The 24,989-nt window shown below is 42.4% G+C and overlaps 1 protein-coding gene and 1 long non-coding RNA gene across 7 annotated transcripts in view; one reads left to right on the forward strand and one right to left on the reverse strand.

Moving 5' to 3' along the window:
- LOC119857098 overlaps positions 1-24,989 on the forward strand; it is a 52,531-nt gene that overhangs the window by 12,897 nt on the left and 14,645 nt on the right. For 2 of the 5 annotated variants that reach the window (XR_006277599.1, XR_006277597.1), the window contains exons 1-3: positions 7,839-8,178; positions 13,019-13,061; positions 23,410-23,961. This is a non-coding gene — a long non-coding RNA (uncharacterized LOC119857098). Of the gene's footprint in view, positions 1-7,838; positions 8,179-13,018; positions 13,062-23,409; positions 23,962-24,989 lie in introns of those variants that run through there. The other 3 variants (XR_006277600.1, XR_006277601.1, XR_006277598.1) reach the window with 3 other exon arrangements.
- EXPH5 (exophilin 5) overlaps positions 1-24,989 on the reverse strand; it is a 59,593-nt gene that overhangs the window by 10,463 nt on the left and 24,141 nt on the right. The window contains exons 2-5 of one of the 2 annotated variants that reach the window (XM_038405479.2): positions 17,247-17,404; positions 12,965-13,121; positions 7,839-7,896; positions 3,119-3,245 (exon numbers count right to left, since the gene is read on the reverse strand). In XM_038405479.2, coding sequence (XP_038261407.1) covers positions 3,119-3,245; positions 7,839-7,896; positions 12,965-13,121; positions 17,247-17,404 — 500 coding nt within the window. Of the gene's footprint in view, positions 1-3,118; positions 3,246-7,760; positions 7,897-12,964; positions 13,122-17,246; positions 17,405-24,989 lie in introns of those variants that run through there. The other variant, XM_043504230.1, reaches the window with a different exon arrangement.

Consider the following 24,989-nt stretch of genomic DNA (forward strand, 5'->3'; position numbering starts at 1 on the left):
TTCAGGTATGTTAGCAACAAGAAGAAAGTCAAGGAAAGTGTGGGCCCCTTACTGAATGAGGGAGGCAACATAGTGACAGAGGATGTGGAAAAAGCTAATGTACTCAATGCTTTTTTTGCCTCTGTCTTCACGAACAAGGTCAGCTCCCAGACTACTGCACTGGGAGGTACAGCATCGGGAGGAGGTGACCAGCCCTCTGTGGAGAAAGATGTGGTTCAGGACTATTTAGAAAAGCTGGATGAGCACAAGTCCATGGGGCCGGATGCGCTGCATCCGAGAGTACTAAAGGAGTTGGCGGATGTGATTGCAGAGCCATTGACCATTATCTTTGAAAACTCATAGCGATCGGGGGAAGTCCCGGACAACTGGAAAAAGGCTAATGTAGTGCACATCTTTAAAAAAGGGAAGAAGGAGGATCCTGGGAACTACAGGCCAGTCAGCCTCACCTCAGTCCCTGGAAAAATCATGGAGCAGGTCCTCAAGGAATCAATTCTGAAGCACTTAAAGGAGAGGAAAGTGATCAGGAACAGTCAGCATAGATTCACCAAGGGCAAGTCATGCCTGACTAATCTAATTGCCTTCGATGACGAGATAACTGGCTCTGTGGATGAGGGGAAAGCAGTGGACGTGTTGTTCCTTGACTTTAGCAAAGCTTTTGACACTGTCTCCCACAGTATTCTTGACAGCAAGTTAAAGAAGTATGGGCTGGATGAATGGACTATAAGGTGGATAGAAAGTTGGCTAGATTGTCGGGCTCAGTGGGTAGTGATCCATGGCTCCATGTCTAGTTGGCAGCCGGTATCAAGTGGAGTGCCCCAAGGGTCGGTCCTCGGGCCGGTTTTGTTCAATATCTTCATAAATGATCTGGAGGATGGTGTGGATTGCACCCTCAGCAAGTTTGTAGATGACACTAAACTGGGAGGAGAGGTTGATACACTGGAGGGTAGGGATAGGATAAAGAGGGCCCTAGACAAATTAGAGCATTGGGCCAAAAGAAATCTGATGAGGTTTAACAAGGACAAGTGCAGAGTCCTGCACTTAGGATGAAAGAATCCCATGCACCGCTACAGGCTAGGGACTGAATGGCTTGGCAGCAGTTTTGCAGAAAAGGACCTAGGGGTTACAGTGGATGAGAAGTTGGATATGAGTCAACAGTGTGCACTTGTTGCCAAGAAGGCCAATGGCATTTTGGGATGTATAAGTAGGGGCATTGCCAGCAGATTGAGGGATGTGATCGTTCCCCTCTATTTGACATTGGTGAGGCCTCATTTGGAGTAGTGTGTCCAGTTTTGGGCCCCACGCTACAAGAAGGATGTGGAAAAATTGGAAAATGTCCAGCGGAGGGCAACAAAAATGATTAGGGGACTGGAACACATGACTTATGAGGAGAGGCTGAGGGAACTGGGATTGTTTAGTCTGCGGAAGAGAAGAATGGGGGGGGGGGGGGATTTGATAGCTACTTTCAACTACCTGAAAAGGGGTTCCAAAGAGGATGGATCTAGACTGTTCTGAGTGGTAGCAGATGACAGAACAAGGAGTAATGGTCTCAAGTTGCAGTGGGGGGAGGTTTAGGTTGGATATTAGGAAAAACATTTTCCTCTAGGAGGGTGGTGAAACACTGGAATGCGTTATCTATGGAGGTGTGGAATCTCCTTCCTTAGAAGTTTAAAGGTCAGGCTTGACAAAGCCCTGGCTGGGATGATTTAGTTGGCGATTGGTCCTGCTTTGAGAGGGGTTGGACTAGACCTCCTGAGGTCCCTTCCAACCCTGATATTCTATGATTCATGTCCTCTGGAATGGTGGTTGAAGCATGAAAGGGCATACGAAGTTCAGCATATATGTCACGTAAATACCTTGCGACGCTGGCTACAACAGTGTCATGCCAACGCCTGTTCTCACTTTCAGGTGACATTGTAAGAAGTGAGCTGCATTATCTCCCATAAATGTAAACAAATGGGTTTTTGTTTTTTTAATAAATAAATAAATAAACCAAACAAACAAAAACAAAAATGGTCAATCTCCCACCTTTCTTAAGGCTGAAATAAAAAAAGATCTGAGTGTCATGGACAGCTCAGTGCAAACCTCAGATTCTCTGCTTTGCTGAGTTTCTGCTGAGGACAGCAGAGAATGGGGGACCATGAGGGAGCCAATTATGGCACAAGCAAAGCAAGTGGCTGTTTGGGACCCTACTATTTTGAGGACCTCACATCACAGTCAAATTCTGCAGTGCTCTCTCTGGCCCTATGACAAACAGAGGAGGCAAGGACCTCCAGAGAAATGAGAGAAAAGGGGCCTCTGGGCATTGCCTGAGCAGTGATGGCTGCTGCCTAAAATAAATGATGGGCCTGGGGATTTCAGAGAAACTCCGCCCCCCCGCTGCCTGCTCCCTCTAACATGCCTCCCTGCCCTCACTGCCTCCTAATCATACCCTCTCCCCATATTATAATCACGTTTTCAAAGTGAAAAACTGGTGTAGCTGTTCCACACATGGGTGCTGGGTAGTAGTGTACCAGGGAGGACTTTTTTGGAAGGTTTCAGAAAAGTTCATGGAAGAATAAATGTCTTTGCACCCTTGTGGGCCAGTCTTAGCTTTGCCTGTCCCTACCTCACTCACTCACCAGCAGTGAGACCAGAAAGAAGTGACTTGGCTGCTAGCCCCACTTACTCCCTCTGGTTTATGGGCCCAGATGGGGAGGTAACTCATGGCTCCTCATTTCCTGCAGCTTGGGGCTCTACAAATCATAAGGCTAGCCTCAGCTACACATTGACCTCAATTGGAGTTACATGTGCAGAAGGACAAGTGTCTTCAAATTACTGTAAACATGAGACAAAGTCAGAGAGAAGTAGCTGCCGTATTTGGAAGCAATGTGCAACTTATATAGAGACTTCATTTATAGAAAATGATCTCCCATCGGGTGCTGGAATAATTTTTATAATGGGAGTGATGAAAGCCCTTTAGCCAAACTGTAAACCCTGTATATAATGGAAACCACTTCAAGCCAGGGGGTGCAGCAGCACCCCCAACACCTGTAGTTCCAGCACCTACATCTCCCATATCCAGTTACATGTGTGTTGTTGGGACTACAGTCTAAAAAACAGCATGAGTGCACACACTTACCACGGAAGAACTCTTTTTCTAGCTGTTCATTCCATATAGGTGGACTGTCCTCCATCATTTCAGCTTGAGTTGCATGAAATAAATTACCAGGTAGTTCAGCTGGTAAAGATGAGTTGCATATTTCAGCCTGTTGAAAAATTTAAGAGACTGTATGGCTTATTTTCATAGCAAAACAAATCATCTTAAAATGGACAAGAGGAGAGAAAACCCTAATGGGTTTTAATATTCTTTTTAATAACATATGCCTGAAGTCACAGTGCTGCATGTTTGAAGAATTAAACTCTACATAGTGTGACAAAGCTCTGTCCTTGCCTCCGTGGGTCCCGCGTTTCCTGGCGGATTTCGCTAGCCTCAGAGGCTCACTGTGACACTCCACGTAACCCTTCTTTCTCTAGAGACAAGGGTCACAGTCTACTGAGCCATTTTCATCATAAGCCAGCGAGGGAGGTGAGGAGAAGTTATCCTTCCTTGCACAGTCTCTGTTGCCTCCCAGTCTCAGTGATTAAACAGGGGGCAAAGGGGGGAGCCCGGGCCCACGCTCTACTCCGGGCTCCAGCCCAGGGACCCTAGTAGTATCAGCTATGGTAGCTGACCTTTTAGAAACATGACATGTACAATTCCCTGGGCTACTTCCCCCACAGCAGCCCTCACTTCCTCAAGCTCCACTTCACCCTTACCTCAGGGCCTTCTTTCTTGTGCCTGATATGGTGTGTACTACTCAGCCTCTCCAACCGCGCAACTTCTTCCCAGAGCTCCTGACATTCACACCCACCTGACTGAATGGGAGGCTTTTAACTAGTTTCAGCCAGCCCCTGATTGGCTTCAGGTGTCCCAATCAACATAGCATTCTCCCTGCCTTCTGGAAAGTTCTTAATTGGTCCCAGGTGTCTTAATTGACCTGGAGCAGCTTCCATTTCACTTAACTTGGTACCAGGGATTTGTTTAGCCTGGAGCTAATATATCCATCTCCCACTACGTTTCTATAGCCATCTGGCCTTGCTCCGTCACAACAGTAAGAACAAGGGATTTGGAACAACTATCTATAGTTCAGACTTTCACTTGATTTTGGGGGGATTTTAGTCCATCTTCTTGTCCAGAGGCTGTAGCACATTCCAGAGCACATTAATGGTGGTTCTGTATTATAACTGATATTTGTTTGTAGTTGTTGGCTGTTTACTCATTTCACATCCACATACATTCTAGTAGGATATTGCCTCTGTAATTTAAATTTTCCTAATCCATTCTTCTTTAATGGGCACATTTACAACCCACACCAACAGGTGGTATTCACCTCCCAGCAAAAATGTAAATACCACAGTCACCTCTCCTATATTGAGATTTCATCTTTACACAATACTACAACTAATTTAGTAGTATTTTATAAATATTACAGTTAAGACTGATTAGTAATGGTTTAATGAAACAAATTCCATTTGTGATGCTTTACTCTTGAGTTTTAAAATTGTACTTTCACATGCGCACTAATTAAAAAAATTCAGTAATTAGTAATCAGTCTCACAAGTGCCCGTTTCCCCCTTCCCCAGTCCACCCCAGCAGGAAGCAATCCCACACAGAAGTTGCAGTTTGGTCATGTCCGTTTCTTCCCAGGGTTATCCAGGGTTGGAAGGCACCTTGCTATACCACCTGCCCTTAATCTGTGAAAGTCTTGGTCTGTGCCTGCCATGGATCAGCTACCTAATTTCATCAGCCTCTGGCAACACAAGCACTGCCTTCCAGGCCTCTGCAGGCCTTGCTCTCTCTGTACAGGTTAGCTATAGGAACACACGACCCCTTAGCTCCCAAACATCTCTCTGGAGTGCCAAGCCCCTGATCCCCTGAACACTCACACAACTCTCAGATTCTCTGCTCCCAAAGGAATAGCACACACCAGCTTACTAGATTCAACACAGGATCACTGCTCCATTTAACACACAACACTTAGATATATTTACAGTGAAAACAAGAATAAGTTTATTATTAAAGAACTGAGATTCAAATGATAGTCAGTAAGACTATTAGAAACAAACTGATACATATAAAACGAAATCATAAGACGCTAGCTACAGCCTAAACTTAACACACACGGCATTCCAGTCTCCTACAGGATAGCTTACCCCAAGTCCTTTTCCCAGTGTTTTCAAGCAGTGTGGCTGAGATTCCCCTTGTCATAAGATCAAGCCTGCTGTCATCTTGTCTTCCCAGCTTGAAGGATGCCAGAGCATCTCTCTACACCCCCAGATACATGACCCCAGTCCTTTGATCTTCTGAAAACAGGGTTCCTCCCTTCCTCCTGCTGTTTACCTCTTCCTGTTAATTTCCTTCCGAAATCTCCACAAACTGTTCATTAGCATTAGACTCAGTATGCTAACAGATTTCCATTGTGAGATACACAAAGGTTAGCTAAGGAGAGAAGTGTGTCTCACTGCCTGTCTGGAGAAGTTTGCCTCAAGGCAAGCTACCTTTGAGAGAACCTGCCTTTAACTAGAAGGCCTAGAGAACACAATTTTCAGCATATATACAAAACTCACAGTTTCGGTATATACATCTCTGAATGATTATGATGACCTGTGTGACACTGGCTTTCATTAGAGACCTTACATTACATTCTTTTGGTGAACCCAGGAGATCGCTGTGCCCCTATGTACCTCACTGCCCTTTGCCAGTTACCATTAAGTTATCTTTGGGTCACATCATGAGAAAGGGGCACCCTTTAGGGGGCCTAAAATGGAGGACCAGAATGCTGACTGTATGAGCTATTCTCCGCTGAGCACCTCAGTGGGTCCCACCATGGAATGGGGGTGAAGTCCCTTCATGACCTTTCCTGCTCTGGTCTGAGTGATCTCAAGATCTATCAGAGTGGTGCAGAGCCAGCAAATGCACATGGAAAGAATGAATGAGCCCTTTATTCCTGTGTAATACGGGACCAAAATTACATAAAAATGTAGAGATTGCCAGACTGGCTCAGACATACGATTCATCTAGTCCAGTATCCTGTACCCGACTTTAATGGATTTTGGCTGATTTACATGAGCTAAGCATCTGGTCCCACTCATTAAAAACATTTTTTCTATTGTAACTCTGGATGTTCTTGTTATTCATATAAACATCCAGTCTCTCTCTGAATCCTGCTCAGATCTTTGTTTCAATGATATATGGTGACAATGTATTTCAGGCTATCTGGGCAATGTATTTCCTTTTATCAATTTTAAATTCTGCCATTAGGTTCCATGGAATAGCCCCTTGTTCTGGAAGAATGGGAGAGGGTAAGTAGGAGTGCCCAATTTATCTTCTTGATACCGTTCATTATTTGTATACCCTTATGTTCCCTGTTAGATTTAGTCATACCAACATAAGATGGTAGTGTAGACCATGTCACTCAAGGGTGTAATATAGCCACACCCCTGAGCGATGTTGTTAAACCGACCTAACCCTGGTGTAGACAGCACTATGTCAATGGGAGGGCTTCTCCCATCAAAATAGCTACAGCCTCTGAGAGGTGGTGTATCTACGCCGATGGGAAAAGCTCTCGTCACTGTAGGTGACGTCTTCACTAAATGCTACAGCTGCACTGGTGCAGCACTGTAAGTGTAGACAAGCCCTCAGTTGTCTCCTCTCTGATTACACCATATAACAGAGGGCATGTTAGTAATACAGGGCAATGAAACAGTTAAAACTGAGAGACTCTGAGCCAACTTCATCACAGGTGTAATTCTGTTGATATCCAAGGACTACACTGAAGTTACACCAGAGAGGAATTTGGTGCCTCATGCTTGAAACGTCTCTGTGCTACCAATCTGGAGTGTCCAGCCAAAACAAATCACCTGAAGTTAGAACACAAAGGAGCCTTCCTAGTGCCCAGGCTCTATTTAGCTAAAGCAGTTCATCGTGACATTAAAAAGCCTTATTCCTGCAAATGCTCAGCGCATAGCACTCAACGTATGGGAGTTCTGTGCACCGAGGGCTTGCAGAATCAGACAAAAAATATTATTGGACCAAATCTTATTCTAATTGGGTGCAATTCACCCCCATGCATCGCTTAACTCCCACTTAAGGCCTAAAAAGAGGATTTAAGTGGTTTGTAGGTTTCGTGCAGGTTGTCTGCATGGGGGTGAATTTCACCCACTGAGAAGCCCCTTACCAGACAGACAGTCCCACTGACATCACTAGAACCAGTAAAGGTGGCAGAATCTGTGCCTAACAGAATCTGAATGATCTGCATTTGAATTTAAACTTGCACTGAAGCCAGAAATCATGTGGATATGTGCTCAACTTCTTTGTAAGCCCAGATGCAACAAATAAAACTAAAACAATTATAAATAAATCCAAATGGTAAATATTTATTCAAAGCGAATTCACATTTATTTGCGCTTTGGTTACTACTACCAAAATGTATCTTGTGTTTGTCCCGTAACAATAATTTATTAAATAATTTCCTTGTTAAAAAGAGAACTGAAACCGCACTGCAAAACTTAGACTTCGGACTTCTTTGGAGACACTCGTACAATAAACAGGGCAAATTCATCTCGTGTGACACCACTAAATTCAACAGGCTTACACCACATATGAATTTCCTCTAGTATTTAAAATACAGAATTGCAAGAGCCATGTTTAAATAAGTAGCCAGTTGGACATAATGTCTATTCTACAAAAACAGTGGATTAGTACTCAAAATATTCCCTGCTTTAAACATTTTTGACAATAAAGTTACCAAGCTACTCACCTGTGCCATTTCCTCAACTTTGGAAGAAGTATGGGTGCCCAGAGCAAAGCTGTCATATCTGTGAAAAGAATTTAAAATGCTGCTTTGAAGATGAACGCAATAACATTTTACAAGGGAGTAAATAACCGGCTTCCTTCCTTTTAATAGCCAGCAAGAAGCTTCTGAAAATACTTTTTATGAAGAGTCCACAGAGATTGTCATGTTGTTTCTCAAATGCATCTTCCGATATATTTTTTTCACCCATCAGGTTGCTCGAATCTGCAACTTGTTAATGTTCCAAGTGAACAGCCAAGAAGGGACCTCAGATTAATGGCATTTACGCTGTTGGAATATCAGTAAGGTAACTCTGCATCTTTCATTCTAACATAAATGGTTATTTTGCAATCTTAAGTCATTTTCCAAGTGACAAGAATTTATTAAGTACTGAGGAGAATCTAAAGTTTTGGTTATATGACATATAACACTCAAAATGGCCTGAGAGCTACTTATCTGAAAGACTGCCTCTTTCTGTCCCAAATTGCCACAGTGGAGATCACAGGGGCACCCCATCTGTATAAGAAAGAGGGGGAGCTGGCAGATGGTTCTCTATAAGGCCCTGGGGAATTCGCTCCCACTAGTCCAAAGTAATCCTAGTTTTTCAACTTTCAGTGCACACTGCAAGACCTAACTATTATCCCAGGTTGTGAGGGATTGCCAGGACTCTGGTGGGAGTCCTTGTAAGGATCTTCAGTCATTTTTTTAGCTGCTGCGTTAATGTTAATTATTGGCCAAAAGAGGGTTGTATATGAAATAATGTATTTTTAAAATTGTCGTTTTTTAAATGTGTCCAGGGGCACCAAGAGCAAAGGATGGACACTCTTTTTAATGGAATGAGTATATACATCTAACTAACTAAATAACCAAAGGAAAAAAGAGAAGTGCAGCTGATATAAATGGGGATACTCACATGAGTAAAGCAAGATGGGTTTGTACCCATACAGGTGAAAAAAAAAGTTCCTAATTCAAATGAGGAAATTAAACCAATCACAGTAAGATAGGCTTCCTTCTCCCACTTGCAGACCTTTGTTTAAAAATGAACATGCCTATCCCCCTTCGAAAAGAATATTGAAACGAATTTTGCCTAGCTTGTGGTTACTCTTCACTTTTCAGCCCTCCTCCCAGAGGGCTTTGTTTTGCTTAATCTCATTTTTGTGATCAATCCTGTCTATGAAAATCTTTTTTTTACATTCATTTATTTTGGTTCTTAAGGCTTTCACTGGACTGAGGTAAGTTATTTTATTGTGCTTCAGCAGCAAGTATAAACTGGCTTGTTGGCATGTTCTGTGTATCCGAGTCTTTCTTCCCACTGTGCTTTGTCATTTGTTTGTAATGCGCTTGCAGGCAGGGAAGAACAGTTGGAAGGGATAGTATTTGTGTTTTTGCAATTGGGAAGGTTAAAATCAGGATCCCTTCCTCATATAGGGCATCATTCAAAACCCACTGAAGCCTATGGAAAGATACCTTTTGATTTCCATGGCCTTTGCAGAATAAGGCTCTATGAGCCTGTTCCACTCCTTAACTTTGCTTGATAGCAGTTAATCATGTGAATATTCCCATCGAACTCAATGGGATTACTACTCAGTGTGTAAGTGAGCTGTAGCTCACGAAAGCTTATGCTCTAATAAATTTGTTAGTCTCTAAGGTGCCACAAGTACTCCTTTTCTTTTTGCGAATACAGACTAACACGGCTGCTACTCTGAAACCTACTCAGTGTGTGTAAGGGTTTCAGAATCAGATCTCAAAGCGACATTTAACTTTTGCTTTAAGCTAAATGATGCGGAATATGCATTAACACTTTTAACACAATGTATCGAGTTGAGTTTGTGGTATTTCAGAATCTTTACAATGATTTCTTTCAAACCAAATGCGGTGAGTTTGGTGTTCTGTTTTGCAAACAAACAATCTCAAGTCTTATTCCATTAGAAATGGAAAAAATTCTATTGGCTGCTTCAACTTTGCAGGTGGAAAATTGTTCTGTACAGCACACTTGCAAGTGCTATCCCGAGCCCAGTTTTAATTATTCCAAGCAATGGGACATCCATTATTCCTTTTCCAATAGATCTAGCCATCAGAAATGTTGGGTTTTTTGTTTTTTTTTAAATATTCTGGCCAAATTTTCACTTTCCTAATTTATCTCATTACTCCTGGTTACACCTCCTTGCACCATCCTAAATAATTTTCCCCATCCTTGTTCTTAGCACTCTAAGTAATAGGTGATGATGTTCCTCCTTTGTTGTCTCCTAGTCACATTACAATAATCTTGTGTCCTACATCAGTCCCTCCAGCCCTCTAATCATTCTCATTGCTCTACTCTGAACTCCATCCAGTTTGTCAGCATTTTGAAATTAAAGGTTTGTTTTCCTACATGCAAGTATTTCTTAAATTCATTACCATAGAAACCATAAATAATTTGATTTCTTTTGGTCATCAAACCATATACACACACCCTCTCCTCCCAACCCCAAACATGAAACTAGGTACCTGTAGCTAGACAGCTGATTATGGTGTGCAACACTAAAAAAGAGTGATTGTATTTAATAATAATACACAATAACTCCATGAGATAGATTCTGCAGCAAATTGTTAGTTTCAGTCAGGCTCGAATCTGCAATGGCCCATGCCTGGGTTCTCTCTCAGATCGCAGTCTAATTCCTTTTAGTATTTATACAAGTGTTTTCGTATTTGTACGAGCATTATACAGTACCTAGCTACACAACAATCAAATTATGCAAGCATGCTGAAAACACATGGTTAAGTAAAATTTAACGCTTCTTTTTAAATGTAACACCTATTTAAACATGCTACAAGAAGAGGATAAGAATAGCTTAAAACATCAAATTCCTGGAATCGAAAACAATCACAGGTTGTACTTACTGCAAACTTTGGTGTTACAAACCTTTTATTAGCCTCTTAAATAGCTCCACGTAAAGAGACTTCTTTTTGCTGCCTTCCATAATATTTTTCCCACAACAAAACACCCCACAGCAGGCAAGACTTCCCTCCCTTCACAAAAGAGACAAAGTACCATCTAAACAGTTGCTAATATCGAGCTGTTTACAGGCTTCTGCCAGTCAAGCTTACTTACACGACTTACAGTTCTGCTGCCTATTGTATATCACTTACTTTCCAAATAACTTTACCTGGTGACAGGCAAAGTATTTTTATTGCTTTGTCCATAAATAAAATAAGTCACATGCCAAGACAACACCTAGAAAGGGCGGAGAATAGGGAGACGTGACTAGGATATTTAGTCATTGGCTCAATTCCACATCAGAATAGCCTTGCTGTTTATTTTTCAAATTCTGCCTTGTAATGAATCAAGATCAGTGGTAGGCAACATGTGGGCCTAACGCAGCCCATCAGGGTAATCTGCTGGCAGCCCGTGAGACAGTTTGTTTACACTGACCGTCCGGCCGCCCGCAGCTCCCAGGGGCTATGGTTCGCCATTCCCGGCCAATGGGAGCTGTGGGAGGCAGCACGGGCTGCAGGGACGTGCAGGCCATCACTACCAGCAGCTCCCATTGGCCAGGAACAGCGAACCACAGCCACTGGGAGCTGCGGACGGCCATGTCTACAGACTGTCAATGTAAACAAAGTGTCTCACAGGCCGCCAGCAGATTACCCTGATGGGCCGCAGGTTGCCCACCACTAGTCAAGATCATCTGAACCCGAGATCCAATTTATACATTTTCTGTTGAAAAATCAGGATAAATATATAATCAGGAAAACCAAAGCAGTGAGTACATACCATTATATGCATCTTCTATTGCTTTTTCGAAAAAGCCATTTTAATACTGGTAAAAGCTGCCAAATTGAAGAGCCCAGAATCTGAAGCCCCCTAGGCTTTGGTTTCATTTGATCTCATCCTCCAAGACTGATTTCACACCAATATATGAGTATATCCCTCCTGAAACCCTATTCTCTTTCTCAGTTACGCAAAAGCTCCTTTATGCTGTTTTGGTAGCATGAAATGGCCTCCTGAATATTCCCTATACAGAGAACCATCCTGGTTTGCATAAAGATGGTGTGAGAGCTCTACATTGGTCCTGCTCCCAATCTCCAGCGTAGGGGTTATGCCAAAGGTGAAGGAGAGGGAATAGCTGGACTGTGCTGTACCACGGCTAGTATCTGCTTCCAAGCACTCACAGGGGGCCAGTAATTTTCAATTACAGTCACCTTGCTGCTCTGCTAATGTGGGATGAGCTCTCTGGAAACACCTCACTGTTCCTCTTCAAATCCCACCTTAAAATTCTCCCCTGCTGCAATACAAAAACCTCACCAACTGTTAGTCATCTGATATGCTAAAACAACTGCTTATCACACTGACCAGTTTTGTCTCATTACCACCTTGTGCTTTCTTCCCCCCCTCCCCCAGTCTGTTGTTGCATCTACCTGTTGTCTCGTGTTATTTATTATTTGCATATTATAGCACCTAGGATCCCCAGTCAGGACCCCGCTTTGTTAGGCTCTGTACACACACAGAACAAAAAAGACAGTCCTTGCCCCAAAGAGCTTACAATCTAAGTTTGTCTTACGATAAGTCCGTACGCTCTTCAGAGCGGGGTCCACCTTTTTGTTGTGTGTTTGAAAAGGACCTTTTACCATGTGCCCCTGATCCATGACCCCAAGCATTACCTCAATATAAACAACAACAACAACATCGCATCACAAAGAGGGGTTTGACAGTGAGGTGTTGCCAATGTGTCTACAAACTACTTGAATCTATTATCCAGGCCCCATGAAGAAGGGGCGTAATGGGCTAGAGCTCCTGTTATAGCCCAGAGAGTGTAACAACCATGCAGCTTTCGTCCGAAGCCTCAGCAAATGAAATTTCATCAAAGGAGGGGAATTTGGCCCTTACTTTCTATTTAGTCTTTATTCTTTCTGACATTTAACTGGTAACTTCGCATTACATAATCAAATAAAATCATGCTCTTACTGGGACATGTGAAAAGCAGTAGGCTGGAGAAGCATCTAATTTAAAGGGAGATGTACACAAAGTTTTACAAGCGAGGCACGAAACAATTAATTTTCTTCTTCTAACTACCATTAAGTAGTAGAACAAACACCTGTTGTGTATAGCTCACCGTGGCTGCTGCCGAGTCTGATGCTTTAAACTGTGCTTCTTTGATTTTTTGAAGGAGAAGAGTGAAGCGAAAGGAGATCTGAATCCCAGAATGGAAGGTGAGACATTCTTTTGCGCTTGTGGATTTTGGGGAGATGTCATTTTAAACTCTTTAGGATCTAAAAAAAAAAAAATTAAAATGTTGCAATTATTTGATTTATTTCCTGTTCTCATTAAAATCTAATTTTTTAAACCATTTTTTAAATAAGCTACATCTTTGCATGCCTGAATAAAGGCAGGCAGTAAGCTGTAATTAAAGATGACCTGCAAAAGAAGCAAAAAGGGATTTGTTTTCTTTTGTGATTCTTTATCGACACAGCAAGTTTGTAGTAGTTTTCCCCAAATACATTTTCTTCTGCATAAGAAATTTGTTAGAAATTTCAGACCATCACGGATTTCTTTTGACTGAGCAAAGTGACATGCTGGTCTTTAGTGTATAACTAGAGAATGAGGAAAAAAGGTCCACATTTTCAAAAGGGACCAATGATTTTGGATGCATCCATGCTTGGGTGCCCAACATGAGATAAGCCAAATTAGTCAGACACTGCTGAACACCAGCCCTATGAAAGTCAGGCCACTATTAAGATGTCTCCCTTGGGTATCTGCATTTAGTCATTTTTGAAAATTTTTTACCAAAGATCTATAATGGGTTGACTTCTCAAATGTGTAAGGCACTCAGATACCACTGTCCTGAGTATGCTATAAACACCATACAGAAGAATAATTAATTACATGAGTCATTTATATTAGATACTAGAATGTTATAAAAAAACTAGTTATATCTAAGTTTATGATGGATTCACCAGACCATTCTTGGTGGTTGAATGTTACAGTTAATATTTAAAAAGTGTTTTATTTTATGTACATTCTCTCAGCTTATTTTGTTTGCAGAATCATAAAAGGACATCATAGTTTAAATTATTTTGGGAGAATATGGCCTTGTTTCCACAGGGAACATGAACCCTGTCCTCTTGGCAAAAGCAGTTGAAAGTGGGTGTGAACAACAGATTGGTTCACAGAGTAAGCAGAGAAACTGCAGTCTCTGCTGCTAAGAGGTGCCCCAGTGGGATCAGGGAAGCAAAGCAAGATTCAGATAACAGGGCACCATTGAAAAATTGAAGATGTCATAGGCAGCATTCCCTCTAATTTTTTACATCCATGTGCAGAATGAATTTTGTTATGTGCATACATCACCTTCATATTGGGGCACATAAAATTCATGTTGTGCAGGTGGAGCCGAGGGGTTTAGAGTGTGGGAGGAGGCACGGGGGTGAGGGCTCTGGCTGGGGGTGCAGGCTCTGGGGTGGGGATGCGGGGTTCAGGGTGCAAGAGGGGGCTCAGGGCTGGGGCAAAGGGTTGGTTGCAAGGGGTGAGGGCTTCGGCTGGGGTGAAGGCTCTGGGGTGGGCCCAGGAATGAGGGGTTCGGGGTGTGGGAGGGGGCTCAGAGCTGGGGCAGAAGATTGGAATGCAGGCTCTGGGGTGGGGAGAAAGGACTCCCCACAGCCCTCTCTTGCTGCAGCAGCTCGGGACTGGGGAAGGGGTGCCTCTCCGTACCGGGGGAAGAGGCATCTCTTACCACCACAGCCCTGAGCGCCTGCGCAGAGCTTAATAGGCAGCTGTGCAGCCGCGCAGCTTAACGCGAACTTAGGTCACAGGGTTTCATTTTTGCCTGTATCACTTGTACCTCACTGACGGGCAGATTTCATGTTAGAAAATCTTTACTCCTTTTGGAACCTACCCTTTTGGTGACAGTAAGCATGACATCAAAAGAGTTACATGAACCTCTTTGCGGCCTTTAGGTGACATTTTTGGTATACAGCCCTTCTATGGAAATGTAGTTTTGCTTCCTATGATGCTGCCTCTAGGTATTGAGAGGCAGAGGTGATGTAAGTTTGTGGCAAAGGGTGGCAGATGAAAAAATTATACCAGATAGAAATGTAAATGGAGAAAAGATCTATTCATGAGAGCCAGAGGGAAGGGGGAGACACTACAACAGGGGTACTCCACTTATTTCATTTCTGAGCCCCTGTGCCGCCCCCCCAACATGCTATAAAAACTCCACAGCCCACCTGTGCAACAGTAACTGATTGTCTGCATATAAAAGCCAAGGCCAGCGTTAGGGGGTAGCAAGCAGAGCAATTGCCTGGGGCCCCACACCACAGGGGCCCCGGCGAAGCTACTTTGCTCAGGCTTTGGCTTCAGCCTTGGGTGGTGGGACTCAGGGCCTCAGGCTTCAGTCCCATGCAATGGGACTTTGGCTTGCTGCCCTGACCCCCAGCAAGTCTAACACTGGCCCTCCTTGGTGGCCCCCCTGAACCTGTTCGCGGACCCACAGCAGACCCGGTGCGACGGGTTAGATCACAGAAACCCCCTTGAGACTGCCACCTGATGTGCCTAGACTACCTCTGAGCCCGTTTTCCCTGCCAGCTTGGGACTTCAGTACCTTGACTTGTTTGAGCCAGACACATTTGCCTGCAGCAAACACAGATCCAAGTCTGAACCATGTCCCCCAGAAGCTGCAGGCTTAACTGAAAACAGATTAAGAAGTGCTCCTGCCTCCAGCACTCAGATACCCAGCTCCAGTTGGGGTCGAAACCCCAAATAAATCCGTTTTACCCTGTATAAAGCTTATACAAGGTAAACTCATAAACTGTTCGCCCTCTATAACACTGAGAAAGATATGCACAACTGTTTGCCCCCACCACCCCGGGTATTAATACATACTCTGGGTTAATTAATAAGTAAAAAGTGATTTTATTAAATACAAAAAGTAGGATTTAAGTGGTTCAAAGTAATGACAGAACAAAGTAAATTACCATGCAAAATAAAACAAAAACACGCAAGTCTAAGCCTAATATAGTAAAAAACTAAATACAGATAAAATCTCACCCTCAGAGATGTTTCAATAAGTTCTTTCACAGATTGCAGGCCTTCCTAGTCTGGGCCCAATCCTTTCCCTAGTTCAGTCCTTGTTCCAGCTCAGGGGGTAGCTAGGGGATTTCTCATGACTGCAGCCCCCTTTGTTCTGTTCCATTCCCTTATATAGCTTTGGCACAAGGTGGGAATCTTTTGTCTCTTTGGGTCCCCACCAATTCTTCTAAATAGAAAAGCCCTACGTTTAAGATGGATTCCAGTACCAGGTGACATGGTCACATGTCCTGTGAGACCCCCAAGCCTTCATTCTTCCCAGCCTGACTCAGAGGAAGGCTTGCAAGTAAACAGAGCCATTTACAGTCAATTGTCCTAGCTGATGGGAGTCAAGATTCCAAACCACCATTAATGGCCCACACTTTGCATAATTACAATAGGACCTCAGTTATATTTCATATTTCTAATTTCAAATTCAAGAATGATACATTTATACAAATAGGATGACCACACTCAGTAAATTATAAACTTTAATACCACCTTACAAGAGACCTTTTGCATGAAGCATATTCCAGTTACATTATATTCACACTCATTAGCATATTTTCATAAAAATCATATGGGAGTGCAACGTCACACCCGGACCCCAGGTTGAGAACCACTGCACTGCAGAATGGGAAAATTTGATAGGGACATTGTCCATGTTGGGATCTGATGGGCAACAGCATGCATGGAAGACGACCACCCAGAGTTCTATTACAGTGGCAACCAGGCAGCAGACAGGGTCCATCTCCTACCTTGGTAACCTGACACTTGCACACATTTTATTCCTGTGTAATCAGTCAAGCTTCTATTCAAATACATTCAAACCTCTTTCATCCAAATCTTGATTATCCAAAATTGTCCCCTAACATCTACTCTGAAGCCTCATTTATCTAGTTATTTCCATTTCCCTCATCTCCTTAAAAAAAAACAAACAAAAAAAAACAAAAAAACCCTAGGCTTGACTGTGATCATTATATTTACCTTTGATTTTTATTTCTGTGGAACTAATGCAGTCTATACGAAGCTAATACTCATTCTTTCATCAGATAATATCTGCTGTATCTATTTGCTTATAATCTTTCCAACTCTTATAACTCTAGGGTAAGAAATACCAAGAGCTTCGTAATCTGTTGCACGGTTGTTCTTTTAACACAATTACTTCAAAAGGAACACATTTCCCTTTGAAAATGTTATTTTGCAAAGCTTTGATGTGAGAAGCAGTCTAACACAATTTCAGAAACTTCTCTCTTACTGAACTCAGATGCTTTGCTGCATGGTTTTGGTGATCATCACATAAGAAAGGGATTTGAAAAAAACTCGCTATGACTCACCATTTCTTGATGTCTTTCTTAGCCAATGTGCTAGTGGTCGTTTTAACATTCTGTTAGCGTCAGTTTCGTTCAGAAATTTTTTTCTCTGTATTTCTTCAAACCATTCTCCTGTCACTCCCTGTAATCCAGTTACATCTTGCTTTTTCTTCTGAAGTTTGCTAAAAAGAAAACAAAATGCCAGTCAACTTTTTCAACTGATTTAGAAATTTACCTTCTATTACTGTTTACCACTAGTAACTCTCCTTTCCCTCATGAAAACACTTATGCTTGATTTCTACAAATCAAATTACTTAAAAAAAAAAAAAGTGTAAGAGCAAACCAAATAAGGATTAGGACATGATCCATGAAAGTAAATGGAAAGATTCCCTTCATCTTCAGTGAGAGCTGAAAGCCGAGTTCAGCAAGGTATTTAAGCACATGCCTAACTGATTTCAGGAAACTACCCATATGCTTAAGTTAACCTTCTGTCTTGCAGAACTGGAGCCATAATGCATAAACATATACATCTTACAACTCATTAAACCTAAGATTGAGGGTCTGTCACATCAGTAACCTAAATAATATATATTGTAATTAAACCATTTTTGAGATTTTTTTCATCCTCAGATTTCGGGGTGGGGGGGGACAATAAAATTGTTCTTGTCCTAATAGTAAACTACTTGCAGTAAGGACTGTATTTCGTAAAAAACAACAAGTCATCCTTGTGGCACCTTAGAGACTAACAGATTTATTTGGGCATAAGCTTTCATGGGCTAGAACCCACTTCATCAGATGCATGGTGTGAAAAATACGGGAGCAGGTATAAATACATGAAAAGATGGGAGTTGCCTTACATCTTTTCATGTATTTATACCTGCTCCTGTATTTTCCACTCCATGCATCTGATGAAGTGGGTTCAAGGCCATGAAAGCTCATGCCCAAATAAATGTTAGTCACAAGGATTCCTCATTGTTTTTGCCGATACAGACTAACACGGCTACCACTCTGAAACCTGTATTTTATAAAACACTCAGCAGTGTGGGGTCCCTGTCTGGAGCTTTCAGTGTGTAATACAAACACGATACTAAATGCAGATTGTATAGCTATGCACTGTCAGTTAAACACGATTGTTACTCTTAACTTTCATTACTGCCTTGTGGCTTGCCCGTATTTAACGTTGTGTATAACCAACCTACAACTTACAGATTTCTCCAAAGCAGATTTAGGCATGGATTAAACTATAGAAATGTGGCTTGGACAAGGTACCAAACTGAAAGAGAAACTGAACAGAAATTGTTATTTTTACTCAAAATAACTGGTTATATGAATAGAGTATTTATTGGGACCTAAAAGAATAGTGTGCAGATGCAAAAAAGCCTGAATGATGCATGTTGCAGGGTGGACTGGGCCCTTTCAGAAGGAACTGCTCCAGCCCACCTGTGCAATGTTAACAGCTCTGATGGGGCGTAATGGAAGATACGTGTCATGTATGAGATCAGCAGGAAGCTACAGAGAGGAGTTGTAGCGAGCAGGAGGCTGCTGTGGGAGACTGACAGGGAGAAGGGTTTGGGCCTGGAAACCAGAGCCAAAGAGCTGAAGAAGGCTGAGGGCTGGAAGAGTAGAGGGGTTTGACTGCTGACCTCTAAAAGATGGAGCGTAGACAGCAATGGGAGGATGTTGAGCCCTTTCCTGGAGATAAAAGGACTCCGGGTAGGAAGACTGGAGAGTATGTGTTGGGAAGAGCAGGGAAGGACTCCAGCTAGAAGGGACTGAAATAGCTGCTTGATTGAAAAGCAGGCTGGGACTGAAGAAGAGCCCTGAGACTAGCAGAGTAGAATAGGTGGTGTATTGATGGACTATATTTTGGGACTTTGAGGATGGTTTGAATTGTTTATGTTAATACATCCAGATCCCAAGGAGGGGTACTGCTGGCCATGAGAAAGCCTCCAGCACAGTTCTTAAATGCTCCTGAAGAGGGTAAACAAAGGCAGGGTGCTGCACAGCCTGGCTATGCTGGGGTGCTCAGCATGTGGTCAACCCTGTTACTGTGTGCCTGGATTGCAAAACTACTGTAATGTAATTTGAAACAAGAGTGCCACACCCACGTGGTATTTTGGATGGGGAGAAAGCCTTTGTGTGCAGTCCTGTGACCGAATACCAGTGTTTAACAATGGCTCTCAAAAAATCTTCCCTGTAGTAAATCCCACGACTCAGGGGTGCCTGTGCTCTGAGAGGAGGGTTACAGGCTGAGGAATCTATTCACTTATCCATTTATATACGATCACTTTCTGTCTCTGTTCATGCATCCGATGAAGTGAGCTGTAGCTCACGAAAGCTTATGCTCTAATAAATTTGTTAGTCTCTAAGGTGCCACAAGTTCTCCGTTTCTTTTTGTCTCTGTTAGGTTTCAGAGTAGCAGCCGTGTTAGTCTGTATTCGCAAAAAGAAAAGGAGTACTTGTGGCACCTTAGAGACTAACAAATTTATTTGAGCATAAGCTTTCATGAGTTACAGCTCAGAAGTGAGCTGTAGCTCACGAAAGCTTATGCTCAAATAAATTTATTAGTCTCTAAGGTGCTACAAGTACTCCTTTTTTTGTCTCTGTTAGAGAGACTGCTGCTGGCACACAAGCTTACATAAATGCACATGCTGGGAACACGCACACTTCTTCCAGAAAACAGTACTGAGTAATGCATTGTTTAGCTGATGTCATTTGAAGGTAGGTAGGATCGGGGTAGGTAGGTTTGCGGAGATTTCCTTTGGGGAGGGTTTTGTTTTGTTTTTGTTTTGTTTTTTTTAAACTGGATATTTGGTGCAATCTGATGCTAAGGCAAAAACGCTACTCTTCAGGAAAACCTGGATGATTAAGAAGTGTTTAGGGAGATGGTGAATTCCATCAGAAGCAGGAAAAAACACCCCCCACTCCCATGCCAAACTGCTGGAAGAATTTGAACAAAGATGCTCCCATGAGCCACCTCCATTACCTCACTAGTGCAGCCTTAACACAAGGGATTCAATATATCTGAGAAAGAGTAAAAATACAGACATGGAACTATAAATGCAGCATCTGGGGAGAGTCTGTAGTCACAAGGAGCACAAACTGCCTCAGAAACAAGCATAGACCTGCTTTGCTGGAGTTCTGAAAGATGAGAACATCTATAAGGCATCCCCATTGTCTTTTCGAAAAAAATAAGTATAAATTATTAGTCTGATTTGTGTAAGATGCAACGATATGACAGATCAGAAGTTACATATATATTATATATCAAACCAGATTAATGTTTGGACTTATTTTAAAAGGAAAACATTCAAGAAAGGCAGATGAAAATCATATTCAATTTATTGCCATCTAGTGGAAAAAAGCAAAACGTGTTCAGAAAGCTTGATGAAAAACGCCTGAATTTTCTCCATCAACAAGCTTCCAAAATCAAAATGGCTTTTTGGAGGGACAATTCTTCATGGAATCTGTGGGCTCCCAGGCACTGGAAGGTGATTTGTTTACTCTAACGAACCTTATATTATATTATATTATATATTATCTCTCTCTCTCTCTCTCTCCTAACCAGGACCTCAAAACTATTGAAGTTTTGGTCAGTTTTTTTTAAAATGTATTTTTAAGATTTGCTCTTCTGCTAGGTCAAGAAGGTGTAAAAACAAAACAAAAAAATCCAACCAGCCCTACACTCTGCCTTATTATATGTAGGATGAAGAGATGTTGATATTTCATTCCAATTGTACAACACTAAATTTTTTTTTAATTCATGTACTGTAAATATTGATCCACTCCGTTTCGAGTAGCTCCCATCAACACTATCTTACCCCCGCTATACATTTGCCCAATCATATCTACATGGTCACCCTAATCTGTGCTGAACAACAATAGCAGTTCTTGAGAATATAAAGTAATTAACAGTCTTGTGTTGTTATCCGACTCCAAATATAGGCAGCCTTTGAGTCATTGGTATTAATATCTGGATTGCAACACTGCTGAATAAGGCAGAGAACAAATTAAATATTGACACAGTGCTCTGTAACACTATCTAAACCCTAACTGCTCTCTAGTCCCCCTCTTCCATCTCCTCCACTCCAGTTCTTTCACAGCATCTATTTGTGATCTTGGGAGGAGACAACAGTGTGACTGGCAAAACTACCTCCAAAAACTTGGAGGATAAAAAATTATTTCTAGGGCCCTACCAAATTCACGGTCCATTTTGGTTAATTTCACAGTCATAGAATTTTAAAAATCATAAATTTCATGATCTCAGATATTTAAATCTGAAATTTCATGATGTTGTAACTGTAGGGGTCCTGACCCAAAAGAGGGTAGTGGGGGGGGGAGAGTCCGCAAGGTTATTGTAGGGAGGTCATAGTATTGCCATCCGTATTTCTCTGCTGCTGACGACAGCACTGCCTTCAGAGCTGGGTGGCTGGAGAGTGGTAGCTGCTGGCTGGGAGCCAGGCTCTGAAGGCAGCGCCACCAGCAGCAGCGCAGAAGTAAGGATAGCATGGTACGGTGTTTCTACCCTTACCCTCAGCCAGCAGTCGCCACTTTCCAGCCACCCATTGCCACCCTTACGTCTGCACTGCTGCTGGCGGTGCTGCCTTCAGAGCTGGGCACCTGGCCAGCAGCTGCCACTTCCGTCACCCAGCTCTGAAGGCAGTGCAGAAATAAGGTGGCAATATCACAATACCCACCCCCACAATAACCTTACAACCCTCCCCCCCCACCGCATGACCCCTTTTTGGGTCAGGACCCCCAGTTTGAACAACACTGGTCTCCCCTGTGAGATCTGTATAGTATAGGGTGAAAGTACACAGAAGACCAGATTTCATGGTCCGTGATGCATTTTTCACGGCTGTGAATTTGGTAGGACCCTAATTATTTCCAAGGACTTCACCCAAAAGGCTGACTGTGTTGGCTGTTCAACAAACTATAGCAGGTACAATCCTGAATGACCCTTCTTTTCTAACTTTTCGCCACCTTTATCTCAAACAATATCTCAACTATACATTGCTTAATCCATGAACAATTTCATAACTTTTTTTTTTAATACACACCTCTTCCATATTTGCATAAACATGTCCTAATGCTTCTTACGTAGGCCTGGAGATCTGTAATAACTGGAGATGGGGAGGAAGTTACCTTAGTTTTTTTGTTTGTGCTTTGATATGTAGCCTACTATCATTAACATAATTGAAGAGAAACCTACAGTCAACATGGTACTTCCCGTTGTGACACTTGTGAGTTTCTACTGCTAGAGAAAGAGGAAAAGTATCTTTTCTACCATCCTCATACTGTAGAAGGGGGAGGGAAGGAGCTAGTAAGGTAGCAGAGACTGGATTGCTGAGCAAGAACCTCTGAAAGATGCTCTATAACAACCTGCTGCTTCCTTGTGAACAAGGACCCAGTTCTGCTTCTTCTTAAGTAAAACTCCCATTGATTTCAGAAGGAGCAAGATCAGGCCTTAAAGGATCCTTGACTATAAAATGGCAAACTATACATCTTGCAGTACCCAGAGAGAAGAGGAAGACTTCATAGGGGGAATGAGAGGCAGACCAGAAAGAACTCATCAGTTCAAGGCAACCATTAGCTGAGAAGGCAAGCTGAAGTGGCTACATGAAAAAGAAAACAACTGTGTCCACAGCATTAGATACCAACTATTGCAGTGCAAGTAATTTGCAGCAGTCATTCAAGGAATTTATTCTTTTATTCTGCTCATACTTGAAATGGGTTGCTTTGTCAATGAGGGGTATACAAACACATTGGAAAAACAGCACTAGAAAACCATTTTCTTGTCTAATTGGGACCCAAGATTTCTCTTTACAAGAAAATCATCTTTCCCTGGTATTTTAACTTACTACCTTCCTCCTGCTTTATTCTGTATGCCCCTTTGGTGAACTCTCTATCCTTGTCTTATGTATCTAGTTAATTTTCTAGAGTAACCATGGCTCAGTTACTGCAATCATACATCCCTCAAAAGGCATAAGCTAGCAGTTCCACTAATTTATGTACATATGTATATTGTAACAATAGAAGAAATATTTAAATGTACATGGGCAAGATGTCATCATTAAAAAAAATCCTTTATGTGTTACTAACAATGGCTTATATTATTACAGCTGAGAGAATTTAAGATCTTACTTATGTACCATTTATTCTCGTTTTTTTCTTGCACTTCTTTCAGCTTAGAGAATGAAAATTTCACTTCTCCGTTGGAGGCACACTGCAGGAGTATTAAGAGCCAGAAAGTGAAACTGACTACAATGTCTGGGATGAACACACTGTAGGGATTTCTGTAAAAGGCTGTAATCCTGCAAAGGTTTATTTATCTAATGTTTTCATGTCTGTCAAGTTAAGCATGTGCATATTACATCTCTGCAAAATTAGCATCTAAATCTGAAAAATGTTTACACCAAATTTTTTTTTTTTTTAGAAGAACAAAATAGTTTTTGTCAATAGCGGATTGGCAAAATAATACAAGGGTTGGGCGTAGACTACTAGCAAGTGTCCTTTTAACCTGTCACCTTTCATTTTCTCTCATATCTCTTCTCTGAATGTCTTCATACAGTGGCGCTATTATTTACTGCTTTTACAATACTCATAATCAAACGAACAGTAAAGGGAGTTAGAGATAAAGGTCACAACAAGAAGATTGCACAATATATACCTTTAAAGTCCACTGAAGTCAATGGAAAGACTCTTCCCACTGATGCAAGGAAACTCCTCAAAAGTAAAGGTACAACGGATTTGGGGGAATGAAACCCCCGATTCTGTGGATCAGCCTCTCAACTCTAGCCCTCTGGCCCTCCTCTCTCAGGCTGCATACAACCTTAAGAAACTGGACTGTCAGTGGGCAGAGACCCATTCTTGCACATAATTCCCACACGCACCCTGGAATGCAGTTACTGCTATTTGAAGCGGGAACATCTTAAGGCAAGTCTACATTAAAAAATTAAGTTGAGCTAAGCCCTGGTCTACACTATGGGCTTAGGTCAAATTTAGCCGCGTTAGGTCGATTTTAAAATAAATGCATCGACACAACCAACCCTGTTCCAGCGACCTAAAGGGCTCTTAAAATCGACTTCAGTACTCCTCCCTGGCGAGTAGCGCTAAAAATCGACCTTGCAGGGTCAAATTTGGGGTAGTGCAGACGCAACTCGACAGTATTGACCTCTTGGACCTATCCCAGAGCGCTCCAATGTGACCGCTCTGGACAGCACTTTCAACTCTGATGCACTAGCCAGGTACACAGTAAAAGCCCCAGGAAGTACTGAATTTCATTTCCTTTTGATCAGTGTAGCAAGCTCAGCAGCACAGGTGACCATGCAGTCCCCCCAGAATCGCAAACGAGCTCCAGCATGGACCGAAAGGGAGACACTAGATCCGATTGCTGTGTGGGGAGAAGAATCTGTGCAGGCCGAACTCAGATCAAAAAGAAAAAATGTAAATATATATGCCAAAATTGCAAAGGGCATGGTGGAGAGATGCAGCACACAGCAGTGCTGCGTGAAACTTGAGCTCAGACAAGCCTACCAAAAGACAAAGGAATCAAACGGTTGCTCCGGGTCAGAGCCCCATACATGCCACTTCTATGATCAGCTGCATGGCATTCTGGAGGGGACCCTATCACTACCCCACCGCTGTCCATGGACACCCGGGGGAGTCTCACGCAACAGGAAGGAGGATTTTGTGGATGAGGAAGAGGAGGAGGAGAATGCGCAGCAGTCAAGAGGTGAATCCGCTTTCCCTGGGAGCCAGGACCTT

The sequence above is a fragment of the Dermochelys coriacea genome, chromosome 1 (genome assembly GCF_009764565.3).
Source record: "Dermochelys coriacea isolate rDerCor1 chromosome 1, rDerCor1.pri.v4, whole genome shotgun sequence".
Classification (NCBI taxonomy): Eukaryota; Metazoa; Chordata; order Testudines; family Dermochelyidae; genus Dermochelys; species Dermochelys coriacea.